This window comes from Chionomys nivalis, chromosome 9 (assembly GCF_950005125.1).
Source record: "Chionomys nivalis chromosome 9, mChiNiv1.1, whole genome shotgun sequence".
NCBI classification, from domain to species: Eukaryota; Metazoa; Chordata; class Mammalia; order Rodentia; family Cricetidae; genus Chionomys; species Chionomys nivalis.
The window spans coordinates 69,737,380-69,764,407 of NC_080094.1; the positions used below are offsets into that span (position 1 = coordinate 69,737,380).

Here is a 27,028-nt window from a genome sequence, read left to right on the forward strand (position 1 = left end):
CCTGGGTTGGATCACAGATGTCTATAAGAGAGTCTTGTTTATGTAGCCCAGTTAACCTCCAATTTAGGATGCCCCTGTTTCTGCTTCAAGAATACTGATTGGGGTTATAGGTGCATGTGTCAGCAAATCCAGCTCTGAAGTTTTATGGATCTTTTTGATCCAGGATTTCATTTTCTACTGTCTATGCCTTCTCTGGCTTTTTTTTTTTTTTCTAAGAATCTCTTGTAGCCCAAGCTATCTTATTTATAGATATTTATTATGTATAGAATATTCTGTCTGCATGTATGCCTGCAGGCCAGAAGAGGGCATCAGATCTCATTACAGATGATTGTGAGCCACCATGTGGTTGCTGGGAATTGAACTCAGGACCTTTGGAAGAGTAGGCAATGCTCTTAACTGCTGAGCCATCTCTCCAGCCCCCTACATAAAATTTCTAAGCCACCCAGAGCTACATTATGAGACCCAGTCAATAAAGCACATTAAGTAGCTGGGAGATAGTGGTGCTAATCCCAGCATTTGGGAGGCAGAGGCATGTGGATCTCTGAGTTCTAGGTCAGTCTAGTCTACAAAATGAGTTCCAGGACAGCCACAGCTGTTAAACAGAAACCCTGTCTCAGAAACAACAGCAACAAAACCAACAACAACAAACCAGAAAACCTTTATGTTGAAAAAGAAATGATAATATAATAAAACCTGCCTGAGGCTAGAGGTGTGGCTCAGTGGTATATAACTGTCAGCATGTGAGTTCCAAGGCTGGAGCCCTAGCTCTGTAAAAACTACAAAAGAACCCCCTCCCCCACCATCATCATCATCACCGTTGTACATTGCTGGAGATAACAGAAGAGTGTTCTCCCTCTCTTTTTTTCTTTCCTTTTTTTTGGGGGGGGAATTTATTTTTATTACATTCCAAATGCAGTTCCCTCTCCTTCCGGCTCCTCCCCTTCAAGATTCCTTTTTTTATATTTGTGCCAAAACAGACTAGATTATGAATCATAAAGTTTCTGTTCTGTTTTCTACCTCCTGACTGGTTCAGGCAAGTTTGTTCTTAGACCAGTTTATAGCAAGTGAAGTTCTTCCCATGGGCTAGACAATACTGATTGGCTTGAGAAAGAGCTAATGATGAAAGTGATTTTAAAGTATTCTGTACAAGGAATAAAAACACTGCCCATGAGCCAGCCCTGGGTGGATCTTCCCTCTAATCCTAGCACTGGGGAGGCTGCAGAACAGCTGTCATAGGTTTGAAGCTAGCTCACGCTCCACACATGGTGAGCGCCGAGCCACTGTGGGTTACAGAGCAAAACCTACCTCAGAACAAAATCTACAAGTGGAGGCTGAATAATTACATGTTTAATAAGTACTACAAAAGGAGGGGGAAGACTGTGCAGTGAAGAAGGTGGGAAGAGGGGTAGGTCTCCCTGAGTACATTCAATGTAGATTAAAAACAAACAAAACCAAAACGCCAGTATTCTTTTTTTTTGTTTTGTTTTTTCGAGACAGGGTTTCTCTGTGGTTTTGGAGCCTGTCCTGGAACTAGCTCTTGTAGACCAGGCTGGTCTTGAACTCACAGAGATCCGCCTGCCTCTGCCTCCCAAGTGCTGGGATTAAAGGCGTGCGCCACCACCGCCCGGCTAACGCCAGTATTCTAATTAGGAGCAACAAGACAACATAAACTCGTGGGGACAAAATGCCTCTGAATGACATAAAATACCAAATCATCATTAGGCTAGCCTGCCTTTTTCAAAAGATCCAATATAAATATTTGTCAAGATTTGTTTTTCCAGGGTACCTCATTGGTTAGAACTTACTGTACAACCATGACCATGAAGATTTGAGTTCACAGAGGTCAGAAGAGGGCATCAGAAACACTGGAGCTGGAATTATTGACAAGTGGTTGTGAGCCGGTATATGGGTACTGGGAACTGAACTCGAATCCTCTGTTAGTGCAGCAAGAGCTCTTCTTGCTGACTGAGTCATCTCTCCAGCCCCCTAAAGAGCGCAGGAGCTAAAGAAAGGCGAGCAATGCGGGCGCCTGCCTTTATTCCCAGCACTCAGGAGACGGAGGCTGCCAGAAATTCTCAAGATCGTGGCCAGTTTGGTCTACAGAGCATGTTCAGTCAGTTAGGGCATAAAGATCCTGTCTTTCTTCAAAAGAAGAAAGGAAAGAAAAAATAAAAATAAATGGGCATACGTCCGTCAGTTGGGTTAATCTACACCATTCAGCCTTCGGGACTTACCCCAGCATTGGGCCTCTGGTTTCCCTGCCTCAACTACCCAAGAAACCGAGGTGCTTCCAACAACCCTCTCCCTTCTCCTCCTCCTCCTCCAGCTTGCTCTCCTACTCTCCCCTTCCCGCAGAATGCCCTATGCTCACCAGACCTGGGGTTAATTTAGAATCATCACAGATTTCCTTGGCAGGCAGCCCCGTGATCTTTCGTTGCAGCGGTCCTCTGACCTCTGGACATTGCTCTCCTGTGCCAGATAAGGCTGTTTGCTCCTTAGAGGGACGGGATCTATGGAGAAAAAAAAAAAAAAAACTCGAAGCATTTATTATCGTGACACACTTGGAAGCATTTATGGCCCAAATACTAAACGCTGAACGTTGGTTCAGGTAATCCTCATTAAAAGGCCCAGCCAACCTGGTCCTAAACTCGCAGGTGAGGGCACTGAAACCTGGAGCAGTGGGGCTCGGGCTGGGGCTCGGGTAGACTCCCGAGGGGTCTAGCCCCGGGCTACTGCCGAGGAGAAGAACTTTTTACCTGGGCACTACCCACCTTGAGTGGCCAGAGGCGTTTTGGAGCGCCAGGACCTCAGACTTGGAGCGGACCGGCTGACACGTGACCCTTCGGGGGCGGAGCCCCTGGAGCCCGCCCCCAGCCCGGCCAGTTAACCCGAGGCTCGAGCGCGGGCGCGCAGTTTGCGGAGCAGCGGCGGCGGAGCGGACGGCGGTGTTTCTCCCGCCGCGGTCATGGCCACGGTTCGGGAGAAGGCGGCGGCGTTGGACTTGTCGGCTCTGCACAGCCCCGCGCAGAGACCTCCGGGTGGGTCGGAGGGGAGCGCGGGGCGGGCTGTGGGCGGGCGGCGCGCACCGCGGGCTGGGCGACCGCGAGGATCCGCTTTCTCCCACGGGTGGGCAGCGAGCCACCGACCCCGCCGCAGCCAGATCCCGGCATTTTAGGAACTTTCCCGAACTTAGTTCGTAGTGGGGCCCCGAGTGAGGCTCCATAGCCTGACTTGTGACAAGCGCAGTTTTGAATAGCTTCCTGTCCAGCGTCTGGAGCACGAACTCTGACTGCATGGTAGGACCAGAGGTCGGTGGCTCCCCAGATTCGGAAGATGAAATATATATGTGTGTGTGTGTGTTGTGTGAATTTAACCCTTTCTGTACAAGCAGTGTTTCAGTGAATCCGTTTTATCCCTTTTCCTTTCCTTCTTTGATAGTTACATGACTTTGGGAGGGAGAGAGATTTTATTGAATCACTGAGGGCGGGTTTAAGGTCTTTGAACCGAATCAGCTAATCTGTTCAAAAATTCCAACCCTATCATATCTCATTCTGCAAATGGGGTGAGTCGGGTGACTTGGGATATTTGGCTTCGGCTGGATGAGGTGCCTCTTTCCCCCTTTCTGAGGCTGGAGAAATTGGCACTCTACCAAAGCTTTTCATTTGTAAAATGCCCGTTTGTGAAACAGTGATTCCTTCCTCTCGGTCAGATGAGTGTATCTCAGTGGCCCCACTATTGTGTTTGACTTACTGATTAATGCTTCATTAATTAGTAACATTAACATTTGGACCAATTTTGCTAGAGAACTACTTGTCTTTGGTGCTTTCTCAGTACAGATTATAAAACGGTCCATATACGCCAGCTGTAGTGGCTGGTGCAAGCCCTTAGTCCCAGCACTGGAGAGGCAGAGGCAGGCAGTTCTCTGAATTCCAAGTCAGCCTGGTCAACACAGCAAGTTACAAGATGAGACTGTCTAAAAATCAAAGCAAACAAAAAACTGAACATATTCTGCTTTCATCGAAAAGGCTTCGATCATTCTGTAGCTTGAAATGATATCCTTAAGCTTAGATCGTAATCCTGTCGCTTGAAATGTTATCTTTAGGCCCTCTAGTAAATGACATTTCCAAATTTACCAACTTAAACGCGACAGTCTTTTCTCTCAGCGGCAGTGGCCGTTCTGGACTTTGAGCACTTGTGAACACCTTTTTAGATGGTGAGAGGGAATAAAAGTTAAAACTATAGAAGACTCACAGAGGGAAGAGTGGACCTGTGGGCCAGCACATTTTTATTAAAGGAAAAGGCTGCTTCCTGTCCTCTGCACAAGGTACAGTGGGCTGAGGGTCTGCTGCCGGCTCTCATTGGCCTTCCAGCCGCAACTCCTGTTTGTTAATGTTTATTCCTCTTCACCTTGGGTTGCTTTGTCCCAGTCCTCATGAGCAAGGTAATGGGAGCCCAGGGTTTTGGTTCCTTGCCATTCCCATGCTGTGTGCTCTGGCAGGCAGCTTTGTACTTTTCCCTCTCCAGGGCTTAGTAACTCTTTCATACCTTCAACGGGATATAAGCACAAGCAGGAACTTGACTGATGAGGAAGAAAAAGAGTTTTATGCTAATCTGCGGCCAGAGCTTAAAACACCTGTCTTAATACAGACCCAGAAGAAAGCGGTGTGTTATCTTGTTATCCCTTTATACTGTAACCCAAGTCTGCGAATTTGCCTGGTGTCACTTTTCCAGGGAGCTCAGAACACTCCCCATATGCTTTCTCATTAATCTCTGAATTAAGTGGGGGCCGGTCCCTGCTTTTGGTGATGCTTGTCTTAGGCCACGTTAAAAGCATTCTTGTCAGCAGACTTGTTTTCTACCAGCAGCCAGCCTTTCCCAAGGCAGCTCAGAGTCAGCCTCTCTCTGATGCCGAGTAGGAAAACAAACTTGGGACTGTCAAAGGCAATATCCAGTAAAAGTGTTGCAGTGTCCGCTTCTGCAGTATAGGAAAGTTTCCCACTTGGCCTCAGCTCCCGGGTGTAATAGAAACCTCTACTCTTTGTTTTCATGACGTTTCAGGTATTGTCCACTAAGCATTTCTCTGAGTAATTTTAAACATACTTTTTAGATATATTTCTTTTATGTGTTATCAGTGTTTTTCTTGCATGTATGTTTGTGTACCACAGATGTGACTGGTGCCTTCGGAGATCGAAAGAGGGCATTGGATCACCTGGAACAGGTGTTACAGACAGCTGGGAGCTGCCATGTGGGTGCTAGGAATTGAACCAGGATCCTCTGGGAGGGCAGTCAGTGCTCTTAACCCCTGAGCCACCTCTCCAGCCCTGAGTAATTTTTTTGGATTAATTTATTTCATTTTTTAAGTGTATACGTGCTTTGCCTGCCTGTCTGTATGTACTTGATGTGTGTGCCTGGTGCACAGGATCCTCGGGAACGGGAGTTACAGATGGTTGTAGCCATCATGTGAGTGCCAGGAACTGAAACTGGGTTCTCTGCAAGAGCAGCAAGTGTCCTTAACCACCGAGCATCTCTCTAGCCTGAGTAATGTTTTTAGAACTGCTATCAAGGGGTTGGAGTGGTGACTCAGCTGTGAAGAGGACTGACTTCTCTTCCAGAAGACTTAGCTTGACTCAGCGCCCTCATAAAGTGTTACAGCTGTCTGGAGCTCCAGCTCCACGGACTCCGACCTCCTCTTCTGGCCTCTGCTGGCACCAGGCATGCATGAGGTGCTCAGACATATATATATATATTAAGGCAAATACTTATGCACATAAAATAATGAAACAAAGTTAAAATAAGAAAACTACTATGGGAAATAATTTTTCTGTGCTGGGGATCAAACTCAGGCCTTTATCCATGCTAGACAAATGTTCTTTTACTGAATGACACCCAAATTTTCGATGGTTTTGTTGTTGTTGAACTGTTTATGTGTGTGTGATGAGCACAGAGACCGGAGGAGGGCCTCAGATCTTCTGGATCTGAATTATAGGTGGTTGTGAGTTGCCAGCTGTGGGTATTGGCAGCTGGATTCAGGTCCTGAAAGAGCAGCAAGTGTTCTTAACGTCTGAGACATCTCTCCAGTCTTCCAGCTTTTTCTTTCTTTATGGAGACAGGGTTTTCGGTTGTAGCTCAAACTTGCCTCCAGCTAGACATCCTCTTCCCCCAGCCTTCTGTTCTTGTGGAGATTACAGGCGGTGTGCCGCCACGTGTGGTGGATGGTATTTCTTAAAGTTCTCTTAACTCCTAAATAGTGTAATGGTGGTGCAAAGGTTCAGTCTTAGCCCAGGTTTTGTCATCTTTTGAATGGTCTTTGACTGACTTTCTTTTGGAACTTGACATCACTCTCCACATGGAATATCTTCCATGAGTATGGTCCTTCTGAGCAAGCAAATAAATAACAGAAGATGATTGTTAATTAACTAAAAAGCTCCTCATTTACCCAGATTTCTTTTTTTTTTTTTTTTTTTTTGGTTTTTCGAGACAGGGTTTCTCTGTGGTTTTGGAGCCTGTCCTGGAACTAGCTCTTGTAGACCAGGCTGGTCTCGAACTCACAGAGATCCGCCTGCCTCTGCCTCCCAAGTGTGTTCTTTGTCCCTTTTCTCTTCAGTGAGCCTATGCAGGGTATTATAGTCATTTTGCATTAAGTTGTCATGTCTCCTTGGGCTCTAGACACACTGATAGTTTCCCAGTCTCTGCCAACATCCCTGGCTTGAACTGGCCATCTGGTTATTGTTGTACACAGCCACATTAACATATATGATTGCAACAGAAGAGTTAGGTAGTTTGCCCAGGGTCATATTTTAGTAAAGGGTGGACCCAAGAGTGACACACAGGTCACTGGAACTCCCCAGTCCTCGCTGCCTTACTCTGCATCTGTAGCGTGTGACTGTGCCCTGCCCGAACACAAGTTCCCACACCTGAACAGTGTGTCATCAGCCCAGGCTCTGCTGACCCCGTGTTGCGGGAGCCATCCTGTGGATTGCAGGACTTTAGCAACGTTTCTAGATGTCAGTAGCCCCTTCCATCCCATTGTGATAAATTAAAAATGTCTCCTAAGAGGTCCGATGAGGGTGTAAAATGATCCGCCTAGAACCCATTGGCTTAACCTTTACAAAAGGCTTTTAGTAGTCAGCAACCATCAACAACTAACAAGTGTTCATCAACCAGTGTGGAAGCAATGTTGAGTGAGACAGCCCAAAAACCTGCTAAGTAATTTAATCTCTGTAACCATAAGGAAACTTGAAACATATGCACTGGCTCTATTTCTTAAAGCTTAAGAGGAAAGAAAGAGTCATTTCAACGACTTTAAAAGTTGAGTCCAAAGCTTTGCAATGAAAATGTAGTCGCACATCTATTTAGAAGTAATTCATTTTCGAAGGGCACGGCGGTGACACGGGCGTGGTGGTGACAGAGACACCACCCAGCATCATCCCAGCACGTAGGAGGCCAAGGCAGGCGATTTCTGCGAGTTCCAGGGCAGCAGAGCTGCACAGTGAGACCATCTCAGCAGCAAACTAAACAAAGAAATAGCATGTTTTCCGCAGTTCTGTGTGCATGTCTGTTTTAGAATGTGCGTGTTGATCTGCTGTAGGAGTCTGCATTATTGGAGTTGCTTTCCCTTAACCAAGCTTTCCCAGTAAGGTGACCTAATGTTTTTATAGTTGGTCCTGAGTATCCCCTGTAGTCTTTGAGTTCTGTCCCACCATCGCTGATGTATGAGTTGGCTTTAAAGGAATTATTGACTAATAGCTGTATTAATTACTATGTATTATTAATGGTGATGATCAGTATTTCAAATAAAGGTCAGAATTGCCTTGATAATGTAACTCATTATTAATAAACTTTTGAGGCAAGACAAGAGCTCACATATCCATGAAAGGCAAGTCTTGCCAAAGAGCTATTCTTGTTTTCCAGCAAATAAAAAAATTGTGTACTTGCCTAGATTTAATCTAACACTTACGATTGCAACCTGGGCGTGGTAGTTCATGCCTGCTCTTCACTCTGGAGAGGGGACCAGGAAGGTCAGGAATTTGAGCTTGCCCCAGCTATATAGAAAGGTTGAGGCCAACCTGGGCTTCATAAACCAGCATCTCAGCAAAACAAGAAAAGGAGACTAAAATGCTGGGGACCTAGTTTAAAGTGGTTTCTGAGCCTCTGGTGGGGCCACATCTGAGGTCTGTACCCATGATTCAGTGTGTTCCTATGTTTTCTTTCTTTCCTATGGACCTGTCAATCTGTTTGATATTCAGTGTTTGAATCTAAATTAAGGAAATGCAACTTCTATCTTTTAAATTTTTTTTTCTTTTTCTGTTTCGTTTTTGTTTTTCAAGGCAGGGTTTCTTTGTGTAGCTTTGGAACCTGTCCTGGAACTTGCTTCATAGACCAGGCTGGCCTTGAACTCACAAAGATCTACCTGCTTCTGTCTCAAGTGCTGGGATTAAAGGTGTGCACCACCACCTCCCTGCTGTCTTTAAATTCTTATTTTAGCAGTGCTGAAACCAAGCTTAAATGCATTATTCAGCTATTGAGTTAGTTGGTGAAGGGTCTCACCTACAGAGCTTAAATCTCTTGACCAGAGCTACTGAAGCCTGTTTTTACATTCTTAGATTCTTTTGGTCATGATGTTTTAAAATTTTTAAATTAATTTTTATTTTGTATGTATGGGTGTTTTACCTGCATGTAATCCTGCGTCATGTGTGTGTATGAGTCCGTAAAGGATGTCGGGTCCCCTGGAACTGGAGTTGTAGATGGTTGTGAGCTGCCGGAGGTGCTGCCCCTTGAACTCAGGTCCTCTGAAGGAGCAACCGTGCACTTAACCACTGAACCATCTCTCCAGCCCCAGTCATGATGTTTTAGAACACAACTGACCAAATGTTAAAAAGCTTCAAGATTTTTACTGAAGAAAGCTTCAATAAAAGTAGAATTTTATTTATTTTCATTTTGTTTGAGACAGGATCTCACTGTAGCTCTGGCTGTCCTGGAGCTTAGAGATCGGCCTGCCTCAGCCTACGGAGGACTAGGATCAAAGGTGTTCACAGTGCTTAACTCAAGATGTAAAATTTTTGTGTCTTGAAAAACCAAACAAAAACATTGAGAGGCAGAGGCAGGTGGAGCTCTTTGAGTTTGAGGCCAGCCTCATCTGGTCTACAAAGAGTTCTACGATAGCCAGGGCTACATAGAGAAATCCTGTCTCAAAAGAAAAAAGTGTGTAGAATTTTTGTGAGTTGTCCAACTCCTGTGTAGCGAGGCCTGAGGACAGACTGAAGCTTCGTTGTAACTGTTCAACTTACAAAACAATCACTGTGTGTGTTTTCGTCCCTTGATTCTGCTAGACATTACAGCGAGTCAGTTTTACTCTGCCGACATTCATGTCAGGTGTGGGTGGGCGATAAGCCCTCTCCTACCTGGCATTGGGGATCTGTAGTCCACGGGGGAAGCCACCACTTAAGAAAACTGGTTATCCTGGTATGAGTTTTGGCACATTGGCTTGTCAGGTCCAAGGTACATTATGTGTCGCTTTATCTGTATGAACTCGAGCCTGGGGTCTGTGGGTGGCGATGCTCGAGGGGAAATATCCTGGAACGCGGCGTTTGGAAATTAATGGTCAGTAAGAACAGAGGGACTTGAGAGGACTGACTCTCATCATGCGTGGAGGACTCTGGAAACATTATGTGGCACACAGGTGCCAACTGCCCTGCTCTAACCTGTTCTTTAATCTTTCCTATAGTCTTATCCAACCTGTAAAACTTCCTGATTTCCCACACGTTAGTAGCAGGCTAATATGGGGAAGCTTATTCCTTGCTTCTTACTTAACTCCTGGGCAAGCATTAGCTTTCTCAGTTTTATTAACTTAAAATTAGTGCCTCCAACTTACTTTTTAGAATTTGGGTACTAACCTACTTTGTGGCTCAGATGTTTTAACTTCTGTGTTCTGAACGCTAGCACTAGCCCAGCGGGGTGGAAGAACGGTACTTCACACCAGTTACTTGGGTCACACTGGAGTACTGGACCAACCTGGGCAATATACTGAGAGTTTGTCTTTTAAAAAGGAAAGAAAATTACTGGCCTTAAAGTCTGTTTCACTTAATACGAAAGACAATCTGATTTCTCTAGGTTTGCTTAACTTGCTTTCCTTTCTGACGCCTGTGTACAGTATATATATTATAGAATTCACAATACTCTTTATTTTAGGAGTACTGGTTACCAAGTGTTTGTAAATACTTCTTAAAACCGTTGGATTTGTTTTTTCCAATCTCTTGGTTCTCTCATTGTTTTCTTTCTTTTTTGGGGGGGGGGGGTTTGTTTGGTTTGGTTTGGTTTTTCAAGACAGGGTTTTTTCTGTGTTGCTTTGGAACCTGAACTAGCTTTTGTAGACCAGTCTGGCCTTGAACTCAGAGACCCGCCTGCCTCTGCCTCCCAAGTGCTGGGATTAAAGTCACATACCACTACAGCCCAGTAGTAACTGGCTTCTCTTGACACAGTCAAGAGCCCAGGTTGTCCGTAAACCCTCTGCACATCCAAGGTTGACCTTGGTTTTGATCCTGTCAGCGTGTGGACTGACAGGCCACTGTGTGACACCAATGCATTAGGGTTACTTCCAGGGGTGTGGTTGGATCACGTAAAGGAGCTAGGATGGAAGCAGCTGCAGCCCCCAGAAGTCCACCGCAGCTCACGAAAGCTGACGTCTGGAGCTCACTGTATACTTGACCCAGCTTAGATGGTCTCTGCCTCCTCAGAAGTCCTAGTGCTTATAAAACTGAGAGGACGGAAGAAGAACCTGGTGGGTCTGGCCAGGTTCCAGGACTTCCCGAAGCTCCTGAGTCCTTTTTGTTGTTGTTGTGTAGCTTTTTTTTTTTTTTTTTTTTTTTTTGGTTTTTTCGAGACAGGGTTTCTCTGTGGTTTTGGAGCCTGTCCTGGAACTAGCTCTTATAGACCAGGCTGGTCTCGAACTCACAGAGATCCGCCTGCCTCTGCCTCCCAAGTGCTGGGATTAAAGGCGTGCGCCACCACCACCCGGCTGTTGTGGAGCTTTTTGAGACAGGGTTTCTCTGTGTAGCCTTGGCTGTCCTGGAACTCGTTCTGAAGACCAGGCTGGCTTCAGACTCTAAAGACTACTGTAATCAGAGTGCTAGGATTCTAGCCGCGCCACCCAGCTACTTCCTCAGTTTTTTTTTTTTTTGTTTTTTTTTTTTTTTTGGTTTTTCGAGACAGGGTTTCTCTGTGGTTTTGGAGCCTGTCCTGGAACTAGCTCTTGTAGACCAGGCTGGTCTCGAACTCACAGAGATCCACCTGCCTCTGCCTCCCGAGTGCTGGGATTAAAGGCGTGCGCCACCACCGCCCGGCTTCCTCAGTTTTAAGGAGCTTCCCTTTGCAACAGCCGTTCTCAACCTGCAAGTTTCAGCCCCTTTGGCAAACCTGCCTCCAAAAAATTCACATTACAATTCGTAACTGGAGCAAAATTACACTTGTAAAGCAGCAGCAAAAATAATTGGAGTCAACAATGTGAGGCTAGGAAGGTGAGAAGCACTACAACTGAAGGGGCTCTGGGTGTAGGTGTGCAACAGGCTGCTGGGCAGCCAGCACCCCGCCAACTGAGCCGTGGTCCTATAACCTAATAACTCATTTATAGTAAGTAATAAGTATTAGGAAAAGCTGGGATGAGTTTAGTACACTGAACCTGAGTTTTCTGATAATAGGGTGATTTGTAACTTTCACAGAGACGTGGGTCAGGGTTAAATTAGAGAAGACAGTTTGTCATTGTATGTGTTCAAATGGTAGGTCGTGTTGGTAATGATGCAGTGAAGACTGAAACCACCTGCAGTCTCAGACCCTGAGAGGCAGAGGCAGGAGGACCGTCAGCTCTACTACACAGAGCCAGGCCAGCCTGGGCTACAGAAGACTTTAATCAAAGGAGTGCACCAGCCAACGCCAGTCTAAATGACTCCTGAGTCTTTGTTGGTAAATAGAATTACAGCGACTTAGTTAAGACCTACCTTTGCTAGCTGCAGCCTAGCCACTCCCACACGGCCAAGGCTAACTTCTAGACAAAACGGTAGTGGATTCAGGGGTGCAGTCCCTAAACTGCTAGAAAAACAACAAAGCTCCAGCACCCTCCAAGAATTACTTAAATAGTAAAAACTAAATTAAATCAAAAATTCAAGCAATAAATGAAAGAATTAACTGAATGATAGTATATATGGCCATCCATATATGAAAAAAATGTTCAAAATCCTTAGCCATCAAGGAAATGCAAATTAAAACTACGCTGAGACACTATCTCACCAGTCAGAATAGCTGCTACCATAAAGAAAATAAACAAGCTGAGTGTGGTTGTGTACACCTCTCATCCCAGTATTTGGTAGTCTGAGGCTTTAAAAAGGTTGTGGGCTGGCCTGGGTGACAGTTCCAATCCAGACCTTGTCTCAATAAACTAGAAGAGACAGGGGAAAGGGGGTGGGGGGAAGGAGGGAGACACAGACACAGAGAAAACGCATGAACAGGATCACATGGAAGGATTTAGAATGGGAGTTAGGAACTCTGCACACTGCTGCCTGCTACTGGGAATGTAAATTAGTGTTAAAACGGGCCTTGCGGTGGTGGCACATGCCTTTAATCCTTCCCAGCACTCAGGAGGCAGAGGAAGGTGGATCTCTGTGAGTTCAAGGCCAGCCTGGTCTATAAGAGCTAGTTCCAGGACGGGTTCCAAAGCTACAGAGAAGCCCTGTCTCAAAAAAAAAAAAAAAAAAAAAAAAAAAAGTTAATACAACCGCTGAAAAATCAAGACTGTGGTTCCTCAAAATACAAGAGTAAAAACCCCCAAGAATGTAAAACTTGGATCCTATGATCCTACTATGCTGTCCCCAGGTATCTGTCTGAAGATACCTCAGTCAGTACGTAACAGGTGTCAGATTCGCGACTGCTGTAGCGCTGCTCACAATGGCCAAGCCATGGACCCAGAGCAGCTGTTCATCAAGACAGGACAGATGGGAGAGGTGGTGGCACATGCCTTTGATCACAACACTCAGGACGCAGAGGTAGGCGGATCTCCCGAGTTTGAGGTCTGCCTGGTCTATAGAGTTAGTTCCTGGACAGCCAGGGCCACATAGGGAGACCCTGCCCCACCCACCCCATCTCCCCCAAAAGAAGGAAGGGGCTGGCAGGAGCAACTATTGGCCGCTAACACTTTTTGCTCATGTGGCTGTGGATAGTGCAGCTAATGCTGGGGTCTGGGTACCAATTCTGAGATTCCCGGAACAGCGACTCTGGGTTTACTGAGCAGCGAACACTGGATGACTGTTGGTCTAGTTCTGCTTGACTGTTTCTCATCTTCTCCAGTATTGGACTCTTGAAACTGCTTACCTAGTATTTGCAAGGCTGGCAAAAATTACTTATTTTGTTTCCATTACATTAAGAATTACTTTAGTTTTTGTTTTGCTTTGCCTTTTTTTTTTTTTTTTTTTTTGCGATAAGAGTCTCAGCAACCACATGGTGGCTCACAACCATCTGTAATGAGAACTGGTGCCCTCTTCTGGCCTGCAGGCATACATTCAGACAGAATACTGAATACATAATAAAAAATAAATAAAATCTTAAAAAAAAAAAAAAAAAAAAGAGTCTCATTCTGTATCCTTGACTGGAACTCACTGTGTAGACCACGCTGGCCTCCATCTCACAGAGATCCACCTGCCTCTGCCTCCAGAGTGCTGGCATTAAAGGCGTGCACCACATGCCTGGCTATCTTCATTCTTAAAATACAATTTTGAAAATAGAAAATAATCTCAATGATTGTTTTGAACTAACATAATAACAGGTAGGTAATAAATTACTCAGGGATTTTTATGTGTGTGATCAGTTTTCACAGTAAGAACTGTTACAGTTGCTAGCAGTTACAAAACCATGCCGTGAAGTAATGTAATACTCCTTACCCTGAATGACGTCCCAGATGATGACCTTAAAGTCCACGGCCCTAGGGCAGATTTGATGGCAAAGCAAATGCTGAGCTTGCGCTGTGCAGAAGAAACAGTGGGAAAAGCACTGTCTCCCTGGCGTTATGATGAGTTTTAAGGAGAGAGATGGCTGCTTGCTGCAAGCCGACGGCCTGAGTTCTAGCCCAGGAGCCACACGTTGGGAAGAGAACCAAGAGTTTTAAAGTTGCCTTCCTCCCTCCATATACATGCCTTGGCATGCACATGCCCACACACAAAATGTTAAAAACAAAACGAAACTTTAACCAAGTTTTAACGTTCTTCAGGAGCTTCCCTTCTGTTTTCATCTCGTGTTAAGAACGTAGGAAAAGGGACTGGAGCAACGCCTGCCCAGTCGTGAGGACTGCACTCTGCATCCCAGCAGGCACACGGCAAGCTGGGCATCCTGTACCCTGCCTCTGTGCCTCTGCACGCGCACACACACACACACACACATACACACACGTTTCCTTCCTCTCCAGGCAGTGGTTCCTTTAATGGTCGGTCTCCTCATTCCTTTTAAATTCTGAAAGGAAGTAGCAGTAACTCTGCTGCTTTTCTGCAAAGAGAACCTGACATAAACGAAGCAGTATATTTAAGAGAAGCAGGGCTGAATTAGGACTGCGGAATCCTCTAGGAGAGCACACACTATGTAGAGAAGGGCGTGGGGGAGAGGAGGACAGTGCTGACAACCGAGTGACTAGGATCAGGTCCGTGGGCTTACTAAAACCCAAGGCCATTTTTTTTCCTTCAGTTTTCCTTTTCTTCTGTGTGCCTCTGCCAAATAATATTTTATTTAAGGAAAAATATCATGGGAAATTTTCTCAAAATGTATTTTACTTTGTGTGTGTGTGTGTGTGTCAGAGGACGGTTTGTGGTAGTCATTCTGTTCTATCACGTGGGTTCTGGGGACTCAGTACTCGAGCTTGGAGAAACAACCTTTACCTGCTGAGTCATCTTGCTGGCTTGGAAATTTTTTTCTTTTACAATAAAAACAAAACTTAAAATAAATTTGTGCGTGTGAGGGCGGAGGACAGCCCTCCAGAGTCAGTTCTCTTGTTCCCCCACGCTGGGTCCAGGGGTTCAGCTCTGGCTACTTCAGCAGCCCCTGTCTTTACCCTCTGAGTCATCTTACCAGCCCAACAGGAAAACTTTCAAAGCTAATTTTTCCTTTTTGTGTTGGGCAAACATCTTGCTTTGTTTCTGTGTTCATCCTTATCTTTTTTTTTCTCCCACGTAATTTTTTTTTTGTTTTTACATCCTAACCAAAGTTCCCCTCTTCCCTCTTCCCAGTTCCTCCGCCTCCCCCTTATCTTTTGCAGTAGTTAATAAACTCCTATTGTTACTTTCCTCTGCTTACTAAGTATTTAAGTTAGAAGCCTGCTAAACAGGAAGCTTTAGAAATATTAGTTTGTTCTTGCAGCCTGTAGAGTGTGTGCGTGTACACATGACCATGAGTCAATTTCAGAATGATTCGGTATGCTTAGAAGTGGAGCGTAACCTGTGAATAAATTTTGCATCCCAAATTTGAGATGCTATCTGCCTAATAAGTGTGCTGTTGAAGACTGGATAATTGGATAGTCTTGCATGTGCTGGAACCTCTACCCTCCTTGATCTCACTTCCTACTAGCAGAGTGTATGCCCCTGGGCCTTGGATTTTCTGTTCTCTGTTCTTTCCCCTGGTGTCTGTACAGTTCACTTCCTGGTTTTACTCCAGTCCGTATTAGACATAACAGTTGGAAAAGTGACCCCTGGTTTTTCAGCCTTGGTCTTTGTGATTTTTGTGTCTCCGGAATTGGGAACTGAACCCAGGGTCTTTACATGCTAGGCAAACTTTACTTCTGAGCTAAACCCCAACCTTAGAAGAGTCTTCCTGATGCTCTATCTGAAATAGTGTTTTCAGCTAGCTGGTGGTGAAAATTAAAATTAAATACCTTTAGTCCTAGACTTGGGAGGCTGAGGCAGGCTGATCTCTGCGTGCAAGGTGACCCTGTCCTACAGAGCGAGTTCCAGGACAGCCAGCACTGTATAGTGAGACCATGTTGATAAACCAAACAAAAGTTTCTCAGGGGAAAGAAATGGCTCAGTGGTTAAGAGCTTTTCCAGAGGACTCAGATTCAGTCCCGGCAACCACATGCAGCTGCTAGTCACCTGTAACTCCAGTTCCAGAGGATCAGCACCCTCGTCTAGCCTCCTCAGGCAACTAGCAGAACACTCGTGCCCAAAATAAAACAGAAGTAGCTGTCTCAGGCCATCACGCCAGCTCAGCATGTAGAGGCGCTGCTGCCAAGGCACTGCTGCCAAGTCAGATGGCGTGAGTTCAATCTCCAGGAGTCAGATGGCGTGAGCTCGCTCTCCAGGAGTCAGATGGCGTGAGTTCGATCTCCAGGGCCCATGTATTGGAAGGAGAGAATGTGATCCTGTACATTGTCCTCTGACCTCCTCATGAGTGCGGTGGCACACATGTGTCCACTTGCAACCCCCCACAAGCACATGTGCGTGCACACACACAGTAAATACACATAACAAAATAGCATTCTCTTACTCAACTGCTGCTGCTCTGTGCTCACATCTGTCTCTTTCTTTCTTGACCTGGTCTCACTATGAAGCCCAGGTTGGTCCCAAACTTTCGATCCTTCTGCCACAGCCTCCTGAGTGTTGGTGTCACAGGTGAGCTGCCATGCCCCAAAGCTATTTTCTTTTCAGCACTGATTGACCACATATAGAATGTTTGGATCCATCCATAGTGTCTTTAAATATGAGGGCAGACTTTACTTTTGTAACTACTGTGTCTACCGCATAGGACAGCATTCAGTGTATAGCAGACACTCAATTTTAAATAAATTACCACTGATGACAACATTTCAATAACCTGCCCTTCTAATTCATCTTATTATGGCTTTTGGAAATTACTGCCTTCTTCCTAGGAATTGCTTAAACCTCATCATAAATAAGTGCTAATGCACCGCTTCTCGGATTATTTCTCTCCTTTTAGGTTTCAGTGTGGCCCAAAAGCCATTTGGAGCCACGTATGTGTGGAGCAGCATTATAAATACCCTGCAAACCCAAGTGGAAGTGAAGAAACGGCGGCACCACTTAAAACGGCACAATGACTGCTTCGTGGGCTCAGAAGCTGTGGACGTCATTTACTCTCACTTAACTCAAAATAAGTTCTTTGGTGATGTCGATATTCCTCGGGCCAAAGTGGTGAGAGTATGCCAGGCTCTTATGGACTACAAAGTATTTGAAGCAGTTCCAACCAGGGTCTTCGGAAAGGACAGAAAGCCTGCATTTGAGGACAGCAGTTGCAGCCTTTACAGGTTCACAACAATCCCTAACCAGAGCAACGAGAACAGCACATACTCACCTTCCAGGTGAGCCCCGGGGTCAGGTTAGCATGGGCATATTAGTGAAGTTTTTCCTACTTTTTAAAAATATCATAAGTGATAATTTTGGCTAAAATCCAAATCCTGGTAAATTTAGTAAAATATTGCAAAATGTTGATGTAGCAGGCGCATCCTAGACCTGTTGTTCAGACCTGTATTTTGCAATAACAGTCAACAAACTTTGTTTTCCTGTCTTAAGTTATAGTAACAGTGTAAAAATGTGGAAATTCATGTACAACGTGGGGTGAGAACAGAAAGGAAGGGCAGGCAGAGAGACACCCGGCTCTCTTAGGGCGTCACCAGGATCCGAGAGTGGCGGGTATGGCGTGTGAATGCTGAATGAGGGCTACAATACCACAGCCTGGTGTGACAGATCACAGGATTTGTTCATTAGGGAGACAAGGTCTCCCTAAATGTCTCAGGCATTAATGGATTCCTAGGCTCAAGCCATCCGTCTACCCTACAGGCGTGTGCCACTGACCTGGAATGGTAAGGGACTTGGGACTTGGTCATATAGGTGTTGGGAAGGCCACAAAAGACATTCAGCAGGATCGGACTGTGTTTTAGAAAGGTCATTAGGTGCTGGAAATGGTGCTGGGTAGCTGGTGAGAACTAGGCAAGCAGTGTTGAAGGCTAGGGAAGACGGGGCTAACGACACGTGGGGGAGGGGAGAGGGGGGCCAGTGACCGGAATGAGCATAGGTGAGGAGCGCATAATGAGTTTGTGGAGCTAAACTGTAGAGGAGACCATCATCCGGTGCTCTGGGTCAGGGTCTTAGGGTATTGGCTGTCAAATATTTTTGACTCTCTCAATAGAATTTACGTCCAAAGACACAGGCAGAGGAAATAAGAGGGTAAAGTAGAATTTGGTCCACACTCTCAAGTGCATCTCCATGCTTCGTTTGAAACCGCCGAGACCCAAAATGTGTAGTAATTTGCAACTATGGCAAATTTAGAAAGAACATTTAGTGCATAAATACCGCACAGCACTGCCACAGTCTTCAACACTGGTAATGAAGCATAGTAATGTTTCTGTGACAAAGGAATATTCATACCAATGATGAGACAATTTCAGGATTTTTGATTTTGCTTTTGTTTTTCTTTGGTGTTTGTTGAGACAGGGTCTCCCTGTGGAGCCCAAGCTGACACATAGCTTTCTATAGCCAGCAAGTCAGGCTCACAATAAACTCAAAATTCTCTTGCTTCTGCCTCTGGAGGGCTAGAATTGAAAGTTTTGTCATCGGGCCTGGCTCATTTTTATTAGGTTTTAAAATTGGTGATAATATTGTGGTCAATGAGTTACATCTAAAGAAAGGTTCACAGGAGAGTCTCTTTATAATATTTGCAGTAGAGCAGAGTGTATTCCCTGGATCTGGGGTGTGGACGCCAGAGGACAGGAGTGTAGGGCCAACTCCAGCTCATATTGAGTTTGCTATCATTTGGATTGCAAGAGACCCTGACCCCAAACAAGCAGAGAGACTGAGTGTGAGTATGTTTGGGTTGAGTAAGACCTTGAGAAGAATTTGCACTTGTCCTGTTCTGGTTTTGAAACGTGAGCTCTCTAATCATTTTGTGACATACTAACCTTATTTTAGGTACTCAGATACATTATTTAAGTCACCTGATATCAAGTCGGACAGTTTGGAGGACCTGTGGGAAAATCTGAGTTTAAAGCCTGCCAACTCCCCTCGTATAAATACCTCTACCAGGCTGTCTCCTCAAGGTAAACCAATGGTGCAAAGAGAGACACAGTTGTTGACTATGTTTTCCCCCAGCCTTTATTTGAATTTTAATATTGAAGCAGAGAAAGCGTATGCTGTGCTAAAGCTTGTTATGTTCAGCGTCAACAGAAGTCTATTATCTTGAACAACACATCAGTGTTACAGCTCTTGAACACTGACTTTTGTCCATCAGCTGGCAGAGGTTCAGCGCTGAAATGTTTTGCATGCAGATTCTTACTCAATATATTCTCTCAAATAGTGCTTTTCCTACGATTTTATTAGGTTGCACGAAAAATTAAAAATCATATTTAAAGTATCAACAGAATTCTTATGTTCTTCCTTGTGGCCATGGAATGCAGCCTGATGATTTTGATTTCCACCCCTCCTCCCCCCATCCTGGTTGTGTGGAAAACCCGAGTGGAATATTCTGCAGCCAGGAGATTCAAATGAGTCTTGAGATTGAATGAACCATTCTTTCTTCTAAAGCCCTTATTAACATTGTTATATGGCTTGATCTCTTATCTCTGACATATTGCTTTATATAGTACAAAGAATGACAAGAATTCCTGTGGTCCACAGCCTGTTCTCCTACACTTTAAACAAATCTTGGATTGTATTGATCTAAGAAAGCCCTCTATAATAAGGATGGCCACATACCGCGGTGATCACAGAGTAACTGGATCGTTTCTTCCCACTTTGCTCTCCGTGTAGTTATTAACGAGGTATGGAAAGAAGAGACAATAGGACGTCTGCTACAACTTGTTGACCTTCCCTTTCTGGACTCCTTACTCAAGCAGCAAGAGGATGTACCTAAAGTCCCTCAGCTCAAGAGACAACCTGACATGGTCAACACCAGTAACTATCTGGACCGAGGGATTCTCAGGGCCTATGGTGACTCTCAGTATGTGTAAATAACATAATTATTTCAATATGCCGTGGGTAGTGTTTGCCCAGTGTGCACAGAGCTCTGGCTGGGTTCCAGCCTCGCACTGGTTAAAATTGTGTACTGGCGAACACCTGTTATCCCAGCACTTAGGCGGTAGAGGGAGAAGGATCAGCACTTTAAGGTTACCTTCAGCTACATAGCTAGTTTGAGATCAGCTTGGGTTACACGATACCTCCCAACACCAAGCAGCTCTGTCAGTCAGGGCCTCATACATACCGAGACTATGTCTCAAAGAAATGGTGTGTGCAACCCGGGCGGTGGTGGTGCACACTCGGGAGGCAGAGGCAGGCGGATCTCTGTGAGTTCGAGACCAGCCTGGTCTACAGAGTGAGTTCCAGGACAGACTACAAAGCTCAAAGAACCAAAAAAAAAAAAAGGTGTGTCTATAAATCTTAAGGTCTGAAGTGTTATGTGACGAGCAGACTGTTTTAGCTTAAGAGTTCCATGTTCCTCATAACTTGAAATATTCTTCTCCTAAGTAAAATTATAAAAGGTTAAAATAGCTTCTGTGATTTTAGTTGATTTAATCTTTAATTATTTTGCCTCAGTAGATAGTGTTCCAATCCAGTTAAGGAGTATTAAAGAGCCAGGTGTGGTGGCCAACCCCAGCACTCAGGAGGCAGAGGCAGCCAGATTTCTGTGTCTAAGATCAGCCGCAGAGTGAGTTCCATGACAACCAGGGCTACATAGAGAGACCCTGTCTAAAAAAACGAAAAAATTAAAATTTAAGGTTTAAAGCCTTATATGAAAGTGTTGATCTGAACTGTTAAATTCTTCATATAGAATAGGAAGTTCATTCTATAAGTTTACATTTCTATAACCTAAAGCAATGTGAAAAAAATATATAATTTTATTGTTTTGTTTTTCAAGACAGGGTTTTGTTGTGTAGCCTTGGCTGTCCTAGAACTAGCTTGTTGACCAGACTGGCCTTGATCTCAGAGATCTGCTTGTATCTGCCTCCTGAGTGTTGGAATTAAAGGAATGAACCAGCACCACTTGGTGGAATTTTTTTGGTTTTGGTTTTTTTTTATATGTATTTATTTATTATGTATACAATATTCTGACTGTGTGTATGTCTGCAGGTCAGAAGAGGGCACCAGACCTCATTACAGATGGTTGTGAGCCACCATGTGGCTGCTGGGAATTGAACTCAGGACCTTTGGAAGAGTAGGCAATGCTCTTAACCACTGAGCCATCTCTCCAGCCCTTGGTTTTGGTTTTTTGAGACAGGGTTTCTGTATGTAGCCCTGGCTGTCCTCAAACTCGGAAAGATACGCCTGCCTCTGCCTCCCAAGTGCTGGGATTAAAGGTATGCACCGCCGCCGCCCGAGAAATATTTTTGTAATTACCTAAATAGTCAGAATTTCTGCTAGAAATAACCTTAACTATAACCTAGCTTCACCTTTGTATAAACCCTGGCTGTCTCAAGTCTGTTGCAGTAGAAGATTTATAACAAATTTATTGAAACACATTTTCTGATGTAGATCACTTGGCAGAGTGTTTGCCTCCCATATATGAGGCCCTGGGTTTAATCTCCAATATCACAAAGGCCCTGTAGTCAGGCATCAGGAGGATCGAAAGTTCACAGTCATCCTCCCCTGCACAGGGAACTGAAGACCAGCCTAGGCCACACAGACCTAATCTCAACAAGAACAGTTTACTCACTGATTCAGTATTTTGAAATGTCATCTTTTATCTTATTGTATTTTGTCCTAGCTAAAGCTAGAAATAACATATCATACAGGTTACCTGTAGTTAGCAACATTGTCTGGTAGAATTACAGCTTTCTTTCTTTCTTTCTTTCTTTCTTTCTTTCTTTCTTTCTTTCTTTCTTTCTTTCTTTCTTTCTTTCTTTCTTTCTTTCTTTCTTTTGCTTTTTTGAAACTGAGTTTCTCTATGTAACAGTCCTAGTTGTCCTGGAACTCACTTTGTAGACCAGGCTGGCCTCTGCCTCCACCTCCCAAGTGCTGAGATTAAAGGCGTGCACCACCATTGCCCGACTAGAATTACAGTTTTAAGAGTCAGTCTGAAAACAGATGTGGGTGATATCACACATCTGTAATCTTAGCACTAGGGAGAATCAGGATTGGGTACTGTCAGATTTTCTTTGGGGATGGTCAGTCTGCAATAATGACACGATTTATTAATTACAAAAGCTTGACCTTTAGCTTAGGCTTGCTCCCAACTAGGTCCTATAACTTACATTAGCCTGCTTCTATTAATCTGCATTTTGCCACGTGGCCTTTTACCTCTCCTCCATTCTGTATGTCTGCCTCCCTCCGTATGTCACTGGTGTCTCCTACCATGCTATATTCCGAGTTCCTCTCTCTGCCTGGAAATCCCGCCTATTCTCTCCTGCCTAATTTTTGTCCATTCAGCTCTATGTTAAACCAATCAGGTGCCTTAGGCGGACAAGGTAAAACATAGACATGTCTTCATGCAGTGTAACAAATATCCTGCAACAACTGGGAGTTCCAGGTCAAGCTTTGATGACCTTCACATATGGCAGTAGATGACATCTTTACACACAAGGAAAATGCAACTTAGCTAATTTCTTTGACCCGTCATACACAATTTAGATATATAATAAATGATTTTACTGTATTCTGGTGGCATGAAATAACTTGGGAATTAGATGCTGTGTGTCTGTGTGTTCCCTTTGTGTCTTCAAGTAGCCTTTCTCCCTTGCTCTAGGGCAGATGAATGGATCTCTGCGGCCATTGACTGCTTGGAGTACCTTCCCGACCAGATGGTTGTGGACATAAGCAGAAATTTTCCTGAGCAACCAGACAGAACAGACTTAGTGAAGGAACTTTTGTTCAACGCTCTCAGCAAATATTATAGTACCAGGGACCCCCTGCTAAACCACCTGGGTGATGTTCACAATGGAATAGCAGAACTCCTAGGTAAGTGAGCTCTTCCGCACTGGTACCAGAGACAGAATTCGTCTTTGGAGGGAAAAAAAGTTCATTGTCCTCAAAGTGAACCAAAATAGTGCTCTGTAAAGCAGGGAGGGGATCTGGACTAGTCAGAGGAAAGTATATTTATTTTAGCACGTCTGGGGTCCCTCGAGACCTGAGCAGCTCTGGAGTTACGTAGGAGCATTGCTGCCAGTGTTGCAGGCTTAGGCAGGAGCAGCGGTTCCCTGCTTTAGAGTAGTCGCCAGGCAGCGCGACCCTGCAGCCGCCTCAGAAGGGCAGCACTCTGCTCCCCGATCTACGTGATCACACCGTTTCATGTGAATTTTGAAAATAAATTCAGAGAACCTCTTCTCTTTGTCTCAGGTACAGTTATCGGCATTATATACACAGTACACTTTCATAGTGTGTTAGTGGAGTGGGAAACAGTAAGAATTTATGAAGCCCAGAGTCATTTAACACCCTAAGACAGTATATGGCATGGGCCTACAATATCAATTGCTGGTTTGAGAACAGGCTGTCTTTATGATGTTGGTCATCCATTTTATTTGTATTTATTTGTGAGTGTGTGTGCACATGTGTGCATGCATGCTATCGCACATGTGTGGAGGTTAGAGGACAACTTGCTGCAGCTGATCCTCTCCTGTTTTTATTGCCGCTTTGTCTTTGAAGAGGTGTGCTACTTAGCATAAAGTGTAACAAGTTTTGTTCATTTTAATATAGTTTTATTTGGTCAATTAAGCATTTTTTTCTTTTGGCTAAAGTAAATGGGAAGACAGAAATAGCATTAGAAGCTACTCAGCTGTTTCTGAAGCTTCTGGATTCCCAAAATAGAGAAGAATTTAGAAGACTGCTTTACTTCATGGCTGTGGCGGCACATCCTTCTGAATTTAAATTACAGGAAGAAGTAAGTCTGTTGCTAAATGTTAATCAACTCAGTGTCTGCAGCATCCAGTGTGCTGTAGTGGATGGCAGCTGTTCATACTTGACATCCGCTTAGCACTGACTTTAGCCTTTTCAATATGTACCATGGGGCATTTTTTATTCTTGCAGAGTGACAACCGGATGGTTGTGAAGAGGGTATTCTCAAAAGCTATTGTCAACAATAAAAACTTATCCAAAGGTAAAACCGATCTTCTTGTACTCTTCTTAATGGATCACCAAGAAGATGTTTTCAAGGTAAGACTCTAACAATAATCAGTCATGTTTATTTGTAACAGATTTAAAAGCACTTTGAATAATGTCCTGTGTTCCTTCTTTCTAAGATTCCTGGGACTCTACATAAAATTGTTAGTGTTAAACTTCTGGCCATACAAAAAGGAAGCGATCCTAATAAAGACACAGGTAATTTAAGAGAATTAGGTGCATGGTCTTTTTTTAAAGGCATGAACTCATTGTATTCCAAGCTGGAATACAATTTGATTTGACTATGTAATCAAAGATGACCTTGACGTCGTGGTCCTCTTGCCTCCACCTTCCAAGTCCTGGGATCACAGGTGTTTGAGGCCACTCCCAGTTTAATGTTTCATAGACAAGTCCATAGTGCTGGTTTGAAAGTATTTTGCTATGATTAGTTTGAACTAAATAATTTGAAACATTCCCCTCAGTTTTTTAGGTTTAGCAGAGTTCTTCCTGGGTTAAAACAACTTCAGATTCTCTTTTCTTGTGTGTTTTAAAACCTTTAAAAGTCACATTTGTTTAATCTCTGTGTGTGTGTGTGTGTGTGTGTGTGTGTGTGTGTGTGTGTGTGTGTGTGTGTAGGTCAGAGGACAACGTTCAGGAGTTGATTCTCTGCTTCCAGCAGAAGGATCACAAGGATTGAACTCAGGCTCAGAGGGACGTGCCTTTCCCATGAGCCGTCTCATAGGCTAGGTTAAAACGTCTTGATTGACAGCCAGTGGTGATGCCACCTTTAATCCCAGCACTTGGGAGGCAGCCGCAGGTGGATCTCAGTGAGTTCAAAGCCAACCCGGTCCACAAGAGATAGTTCCAGGACAGCCAGGGCTACAAACCCTGTCTTAAAAACAAAAAACAAAATAACAACGATAAAAATAACCTTGATCAGGGGTGTCCTTATCATCTTCTTTAATGCATTTTATAGAATGTCAAAGTGGGGAGAAAAAACTACATAATTTTTTTCCTAGTTAAATGTGGGGAATAGAGTCATTAACTGGAACTTTTTGCTTTTAAACCTTAAGGCTATATTTATTGCCAGAGAATTGAGGAAAGTGACTATGCTAGCAGTATGCAGAAGAAAACCAAAGACGAACTGTTGAACTTACTAAAGACTATTAATGAGGACTCACGACTCTCTGCCAAGGAGAGAAAGAAGCTGCTAGGCCAGCTCCGCAAGTGTCACCCAGATATCTTCACTGAGTATTTTGGAGACTGAGTTCCTAATGTCTGTATATATGTTCACTGTTTATTTTAAGAGCAAAAAGTTTGGATGTCTATATATGAAGTTGTACTTAATAAAAATTTTATACCCTATATGTCAAAAACCATTGCTCAGCTGGTGTATTAATGCTAAGGACTAGGTGAGTTGGTTTATGATTATGTTAATTTCATGGAAAACATCAAATAAAATCACAGCTTAAAACCAGCTGTGATGGCCACTGTAATCCCAATACTTCAGAGGCTGAAGCAGGAAGATTGAGTTGCAGGTTAGCCCGAACTACACTGATCTTGTCTGGGGTGGGGATGAGTCAGCTTGCTACAAAGTACTTATTCTTTTTTTTTTCTTTTTTTTTCTTTTTTTGCTTAACACAACTTCTTTACTGAATCTTCGGGAATTTCACATCATGCATCCCCTATTTCTGTTCACCTCCCAGGCCTTCTATATTCTCCCCTTATCCCTGCAGTGCCCCTGAAAAGAAAATACAGAACAAAAAAACTTATCCAAAGGTAAAACCGATCTTTTTGTACTCTTCTTAATGGATCACCAAAAAGATGTTTTCAAGGTAAGACTCTAACAATAATCAGTCATGTTTATTTGTAACAGATTTAAAAGCACTTTGAATAATGTCCAAAACAAGCAAACAAAAAGCAAAACTACTTCACTCCCACATCTTTCTGCCCCTCCAACACCTCTCCACATCCTGGAGGCATTGGGAGCCTCGGTGTAGCACACTTTTGTCCAGTCAGCTTTACTTGTGAAAGTTGATTGCAATTAAATCTGGTTCAAGGCCCCTGGTTTCTGGTTCACCATCATCACTGGATCCTCACTGAAACTCCTCTCGGATATCCCACGGCCACCCCAAGTCATGGAGATCCTGCAGGTCCTAGATGGGGTTAGATGTTAGAGTAGGCCAACCCCAAGCCTGGCTGTGGGCCTGCGTGATAGGCTGGTTAGTCCAGGCCACTGGAACCACCCCCTCAGCAAGGGGCAGAGCCAGCTAGCTCCTCTACACCCATGCCATAGGGTCAGTTCTCCCTCACCTATGGTGAGGGACGGGCCAGCTATCCCAGGACCAGCGAAGGGCGGGTCGGCTCAGCATGGCCCTCTGATTTCATCTCGCGTGGTTCCTGTGGTGAGATGGGTCACAGACATCAACACAGACCCCAGCTGATGCAGAGCCACAGATCCAGACTTGGTCCTAGGCAGCAGCTTGGGCTCCGATGGTATTCTGACTCAGAGTGGAAGCACAGCCCCCAGATACCAGCAAGGCCACTGGTTGCAGCCCTGACCCTGAACTTCCATGTAACCTTTAGTGGCAACATGGGCCTTAGACTTCAACACAGACCCTGACTGCGGTAGAACCATGAACCCAGACGTGGTCCTCGACAGCCCAGGTCTGTATATCACCATGGCCCCAGACTGGATGGCAGTGTGGCCCCTGAACTCCAACCTGGTCCCAGGTGGTGACCCAGACCCTGGGAATCTGCATGGCACTTGTGGCAACCGGAGCCATGTATGTCAGCACACCCTGGCTGCAGCCTGGGTCTGGATGTCACCAGGTGGTGGTGCAGGCCACTCAGATCAGCATGGCACCAACATGGCCCCAGGTGGCAGCCCAGACCCCTGGAAGCCATAGAGCCTTCATGGCAACAGGAGCCACAAACATCAACACAGACCCTGACTGCAGTAAGGCCACGTA

General features: G+C 44.6%; 1 protein-coding gene across 1 annotated transcript; it reads left to right on the plus strand.

The window, feature by feature from the left end:
- The first annotated feature begins 2,931 nt into the window (after positions 1–2,931).
- Positions 2,932–25,377, plus strand: Depdc7 (DEP domain containing 7). The gene is made up of 9 exons (XM_057781270.1): positions 2,932–3,038; positions 16,957–17,335; positions 18,942–19,069; positions 19,779–19,968; positions 22,708–22,919; positions 23,696–23,838; positions 23,985–24,110; positions 24,197–24,275; positions 25,130–25,377. The coding sequence occupies exons 1-9, from the start codon at positions 2,966–2,968 to the stop codon at positions 25,321–25,323; spliced, it is 1,524 nt and encodes a 507-aa protein (XP_057637253.1). The 5' UTR covers positions 2,932–2,965; the 3' UTR covers positions 25,324–25,377.
- Positions 25,378–27,028: the final 1,651 nt, after the last annotated feature.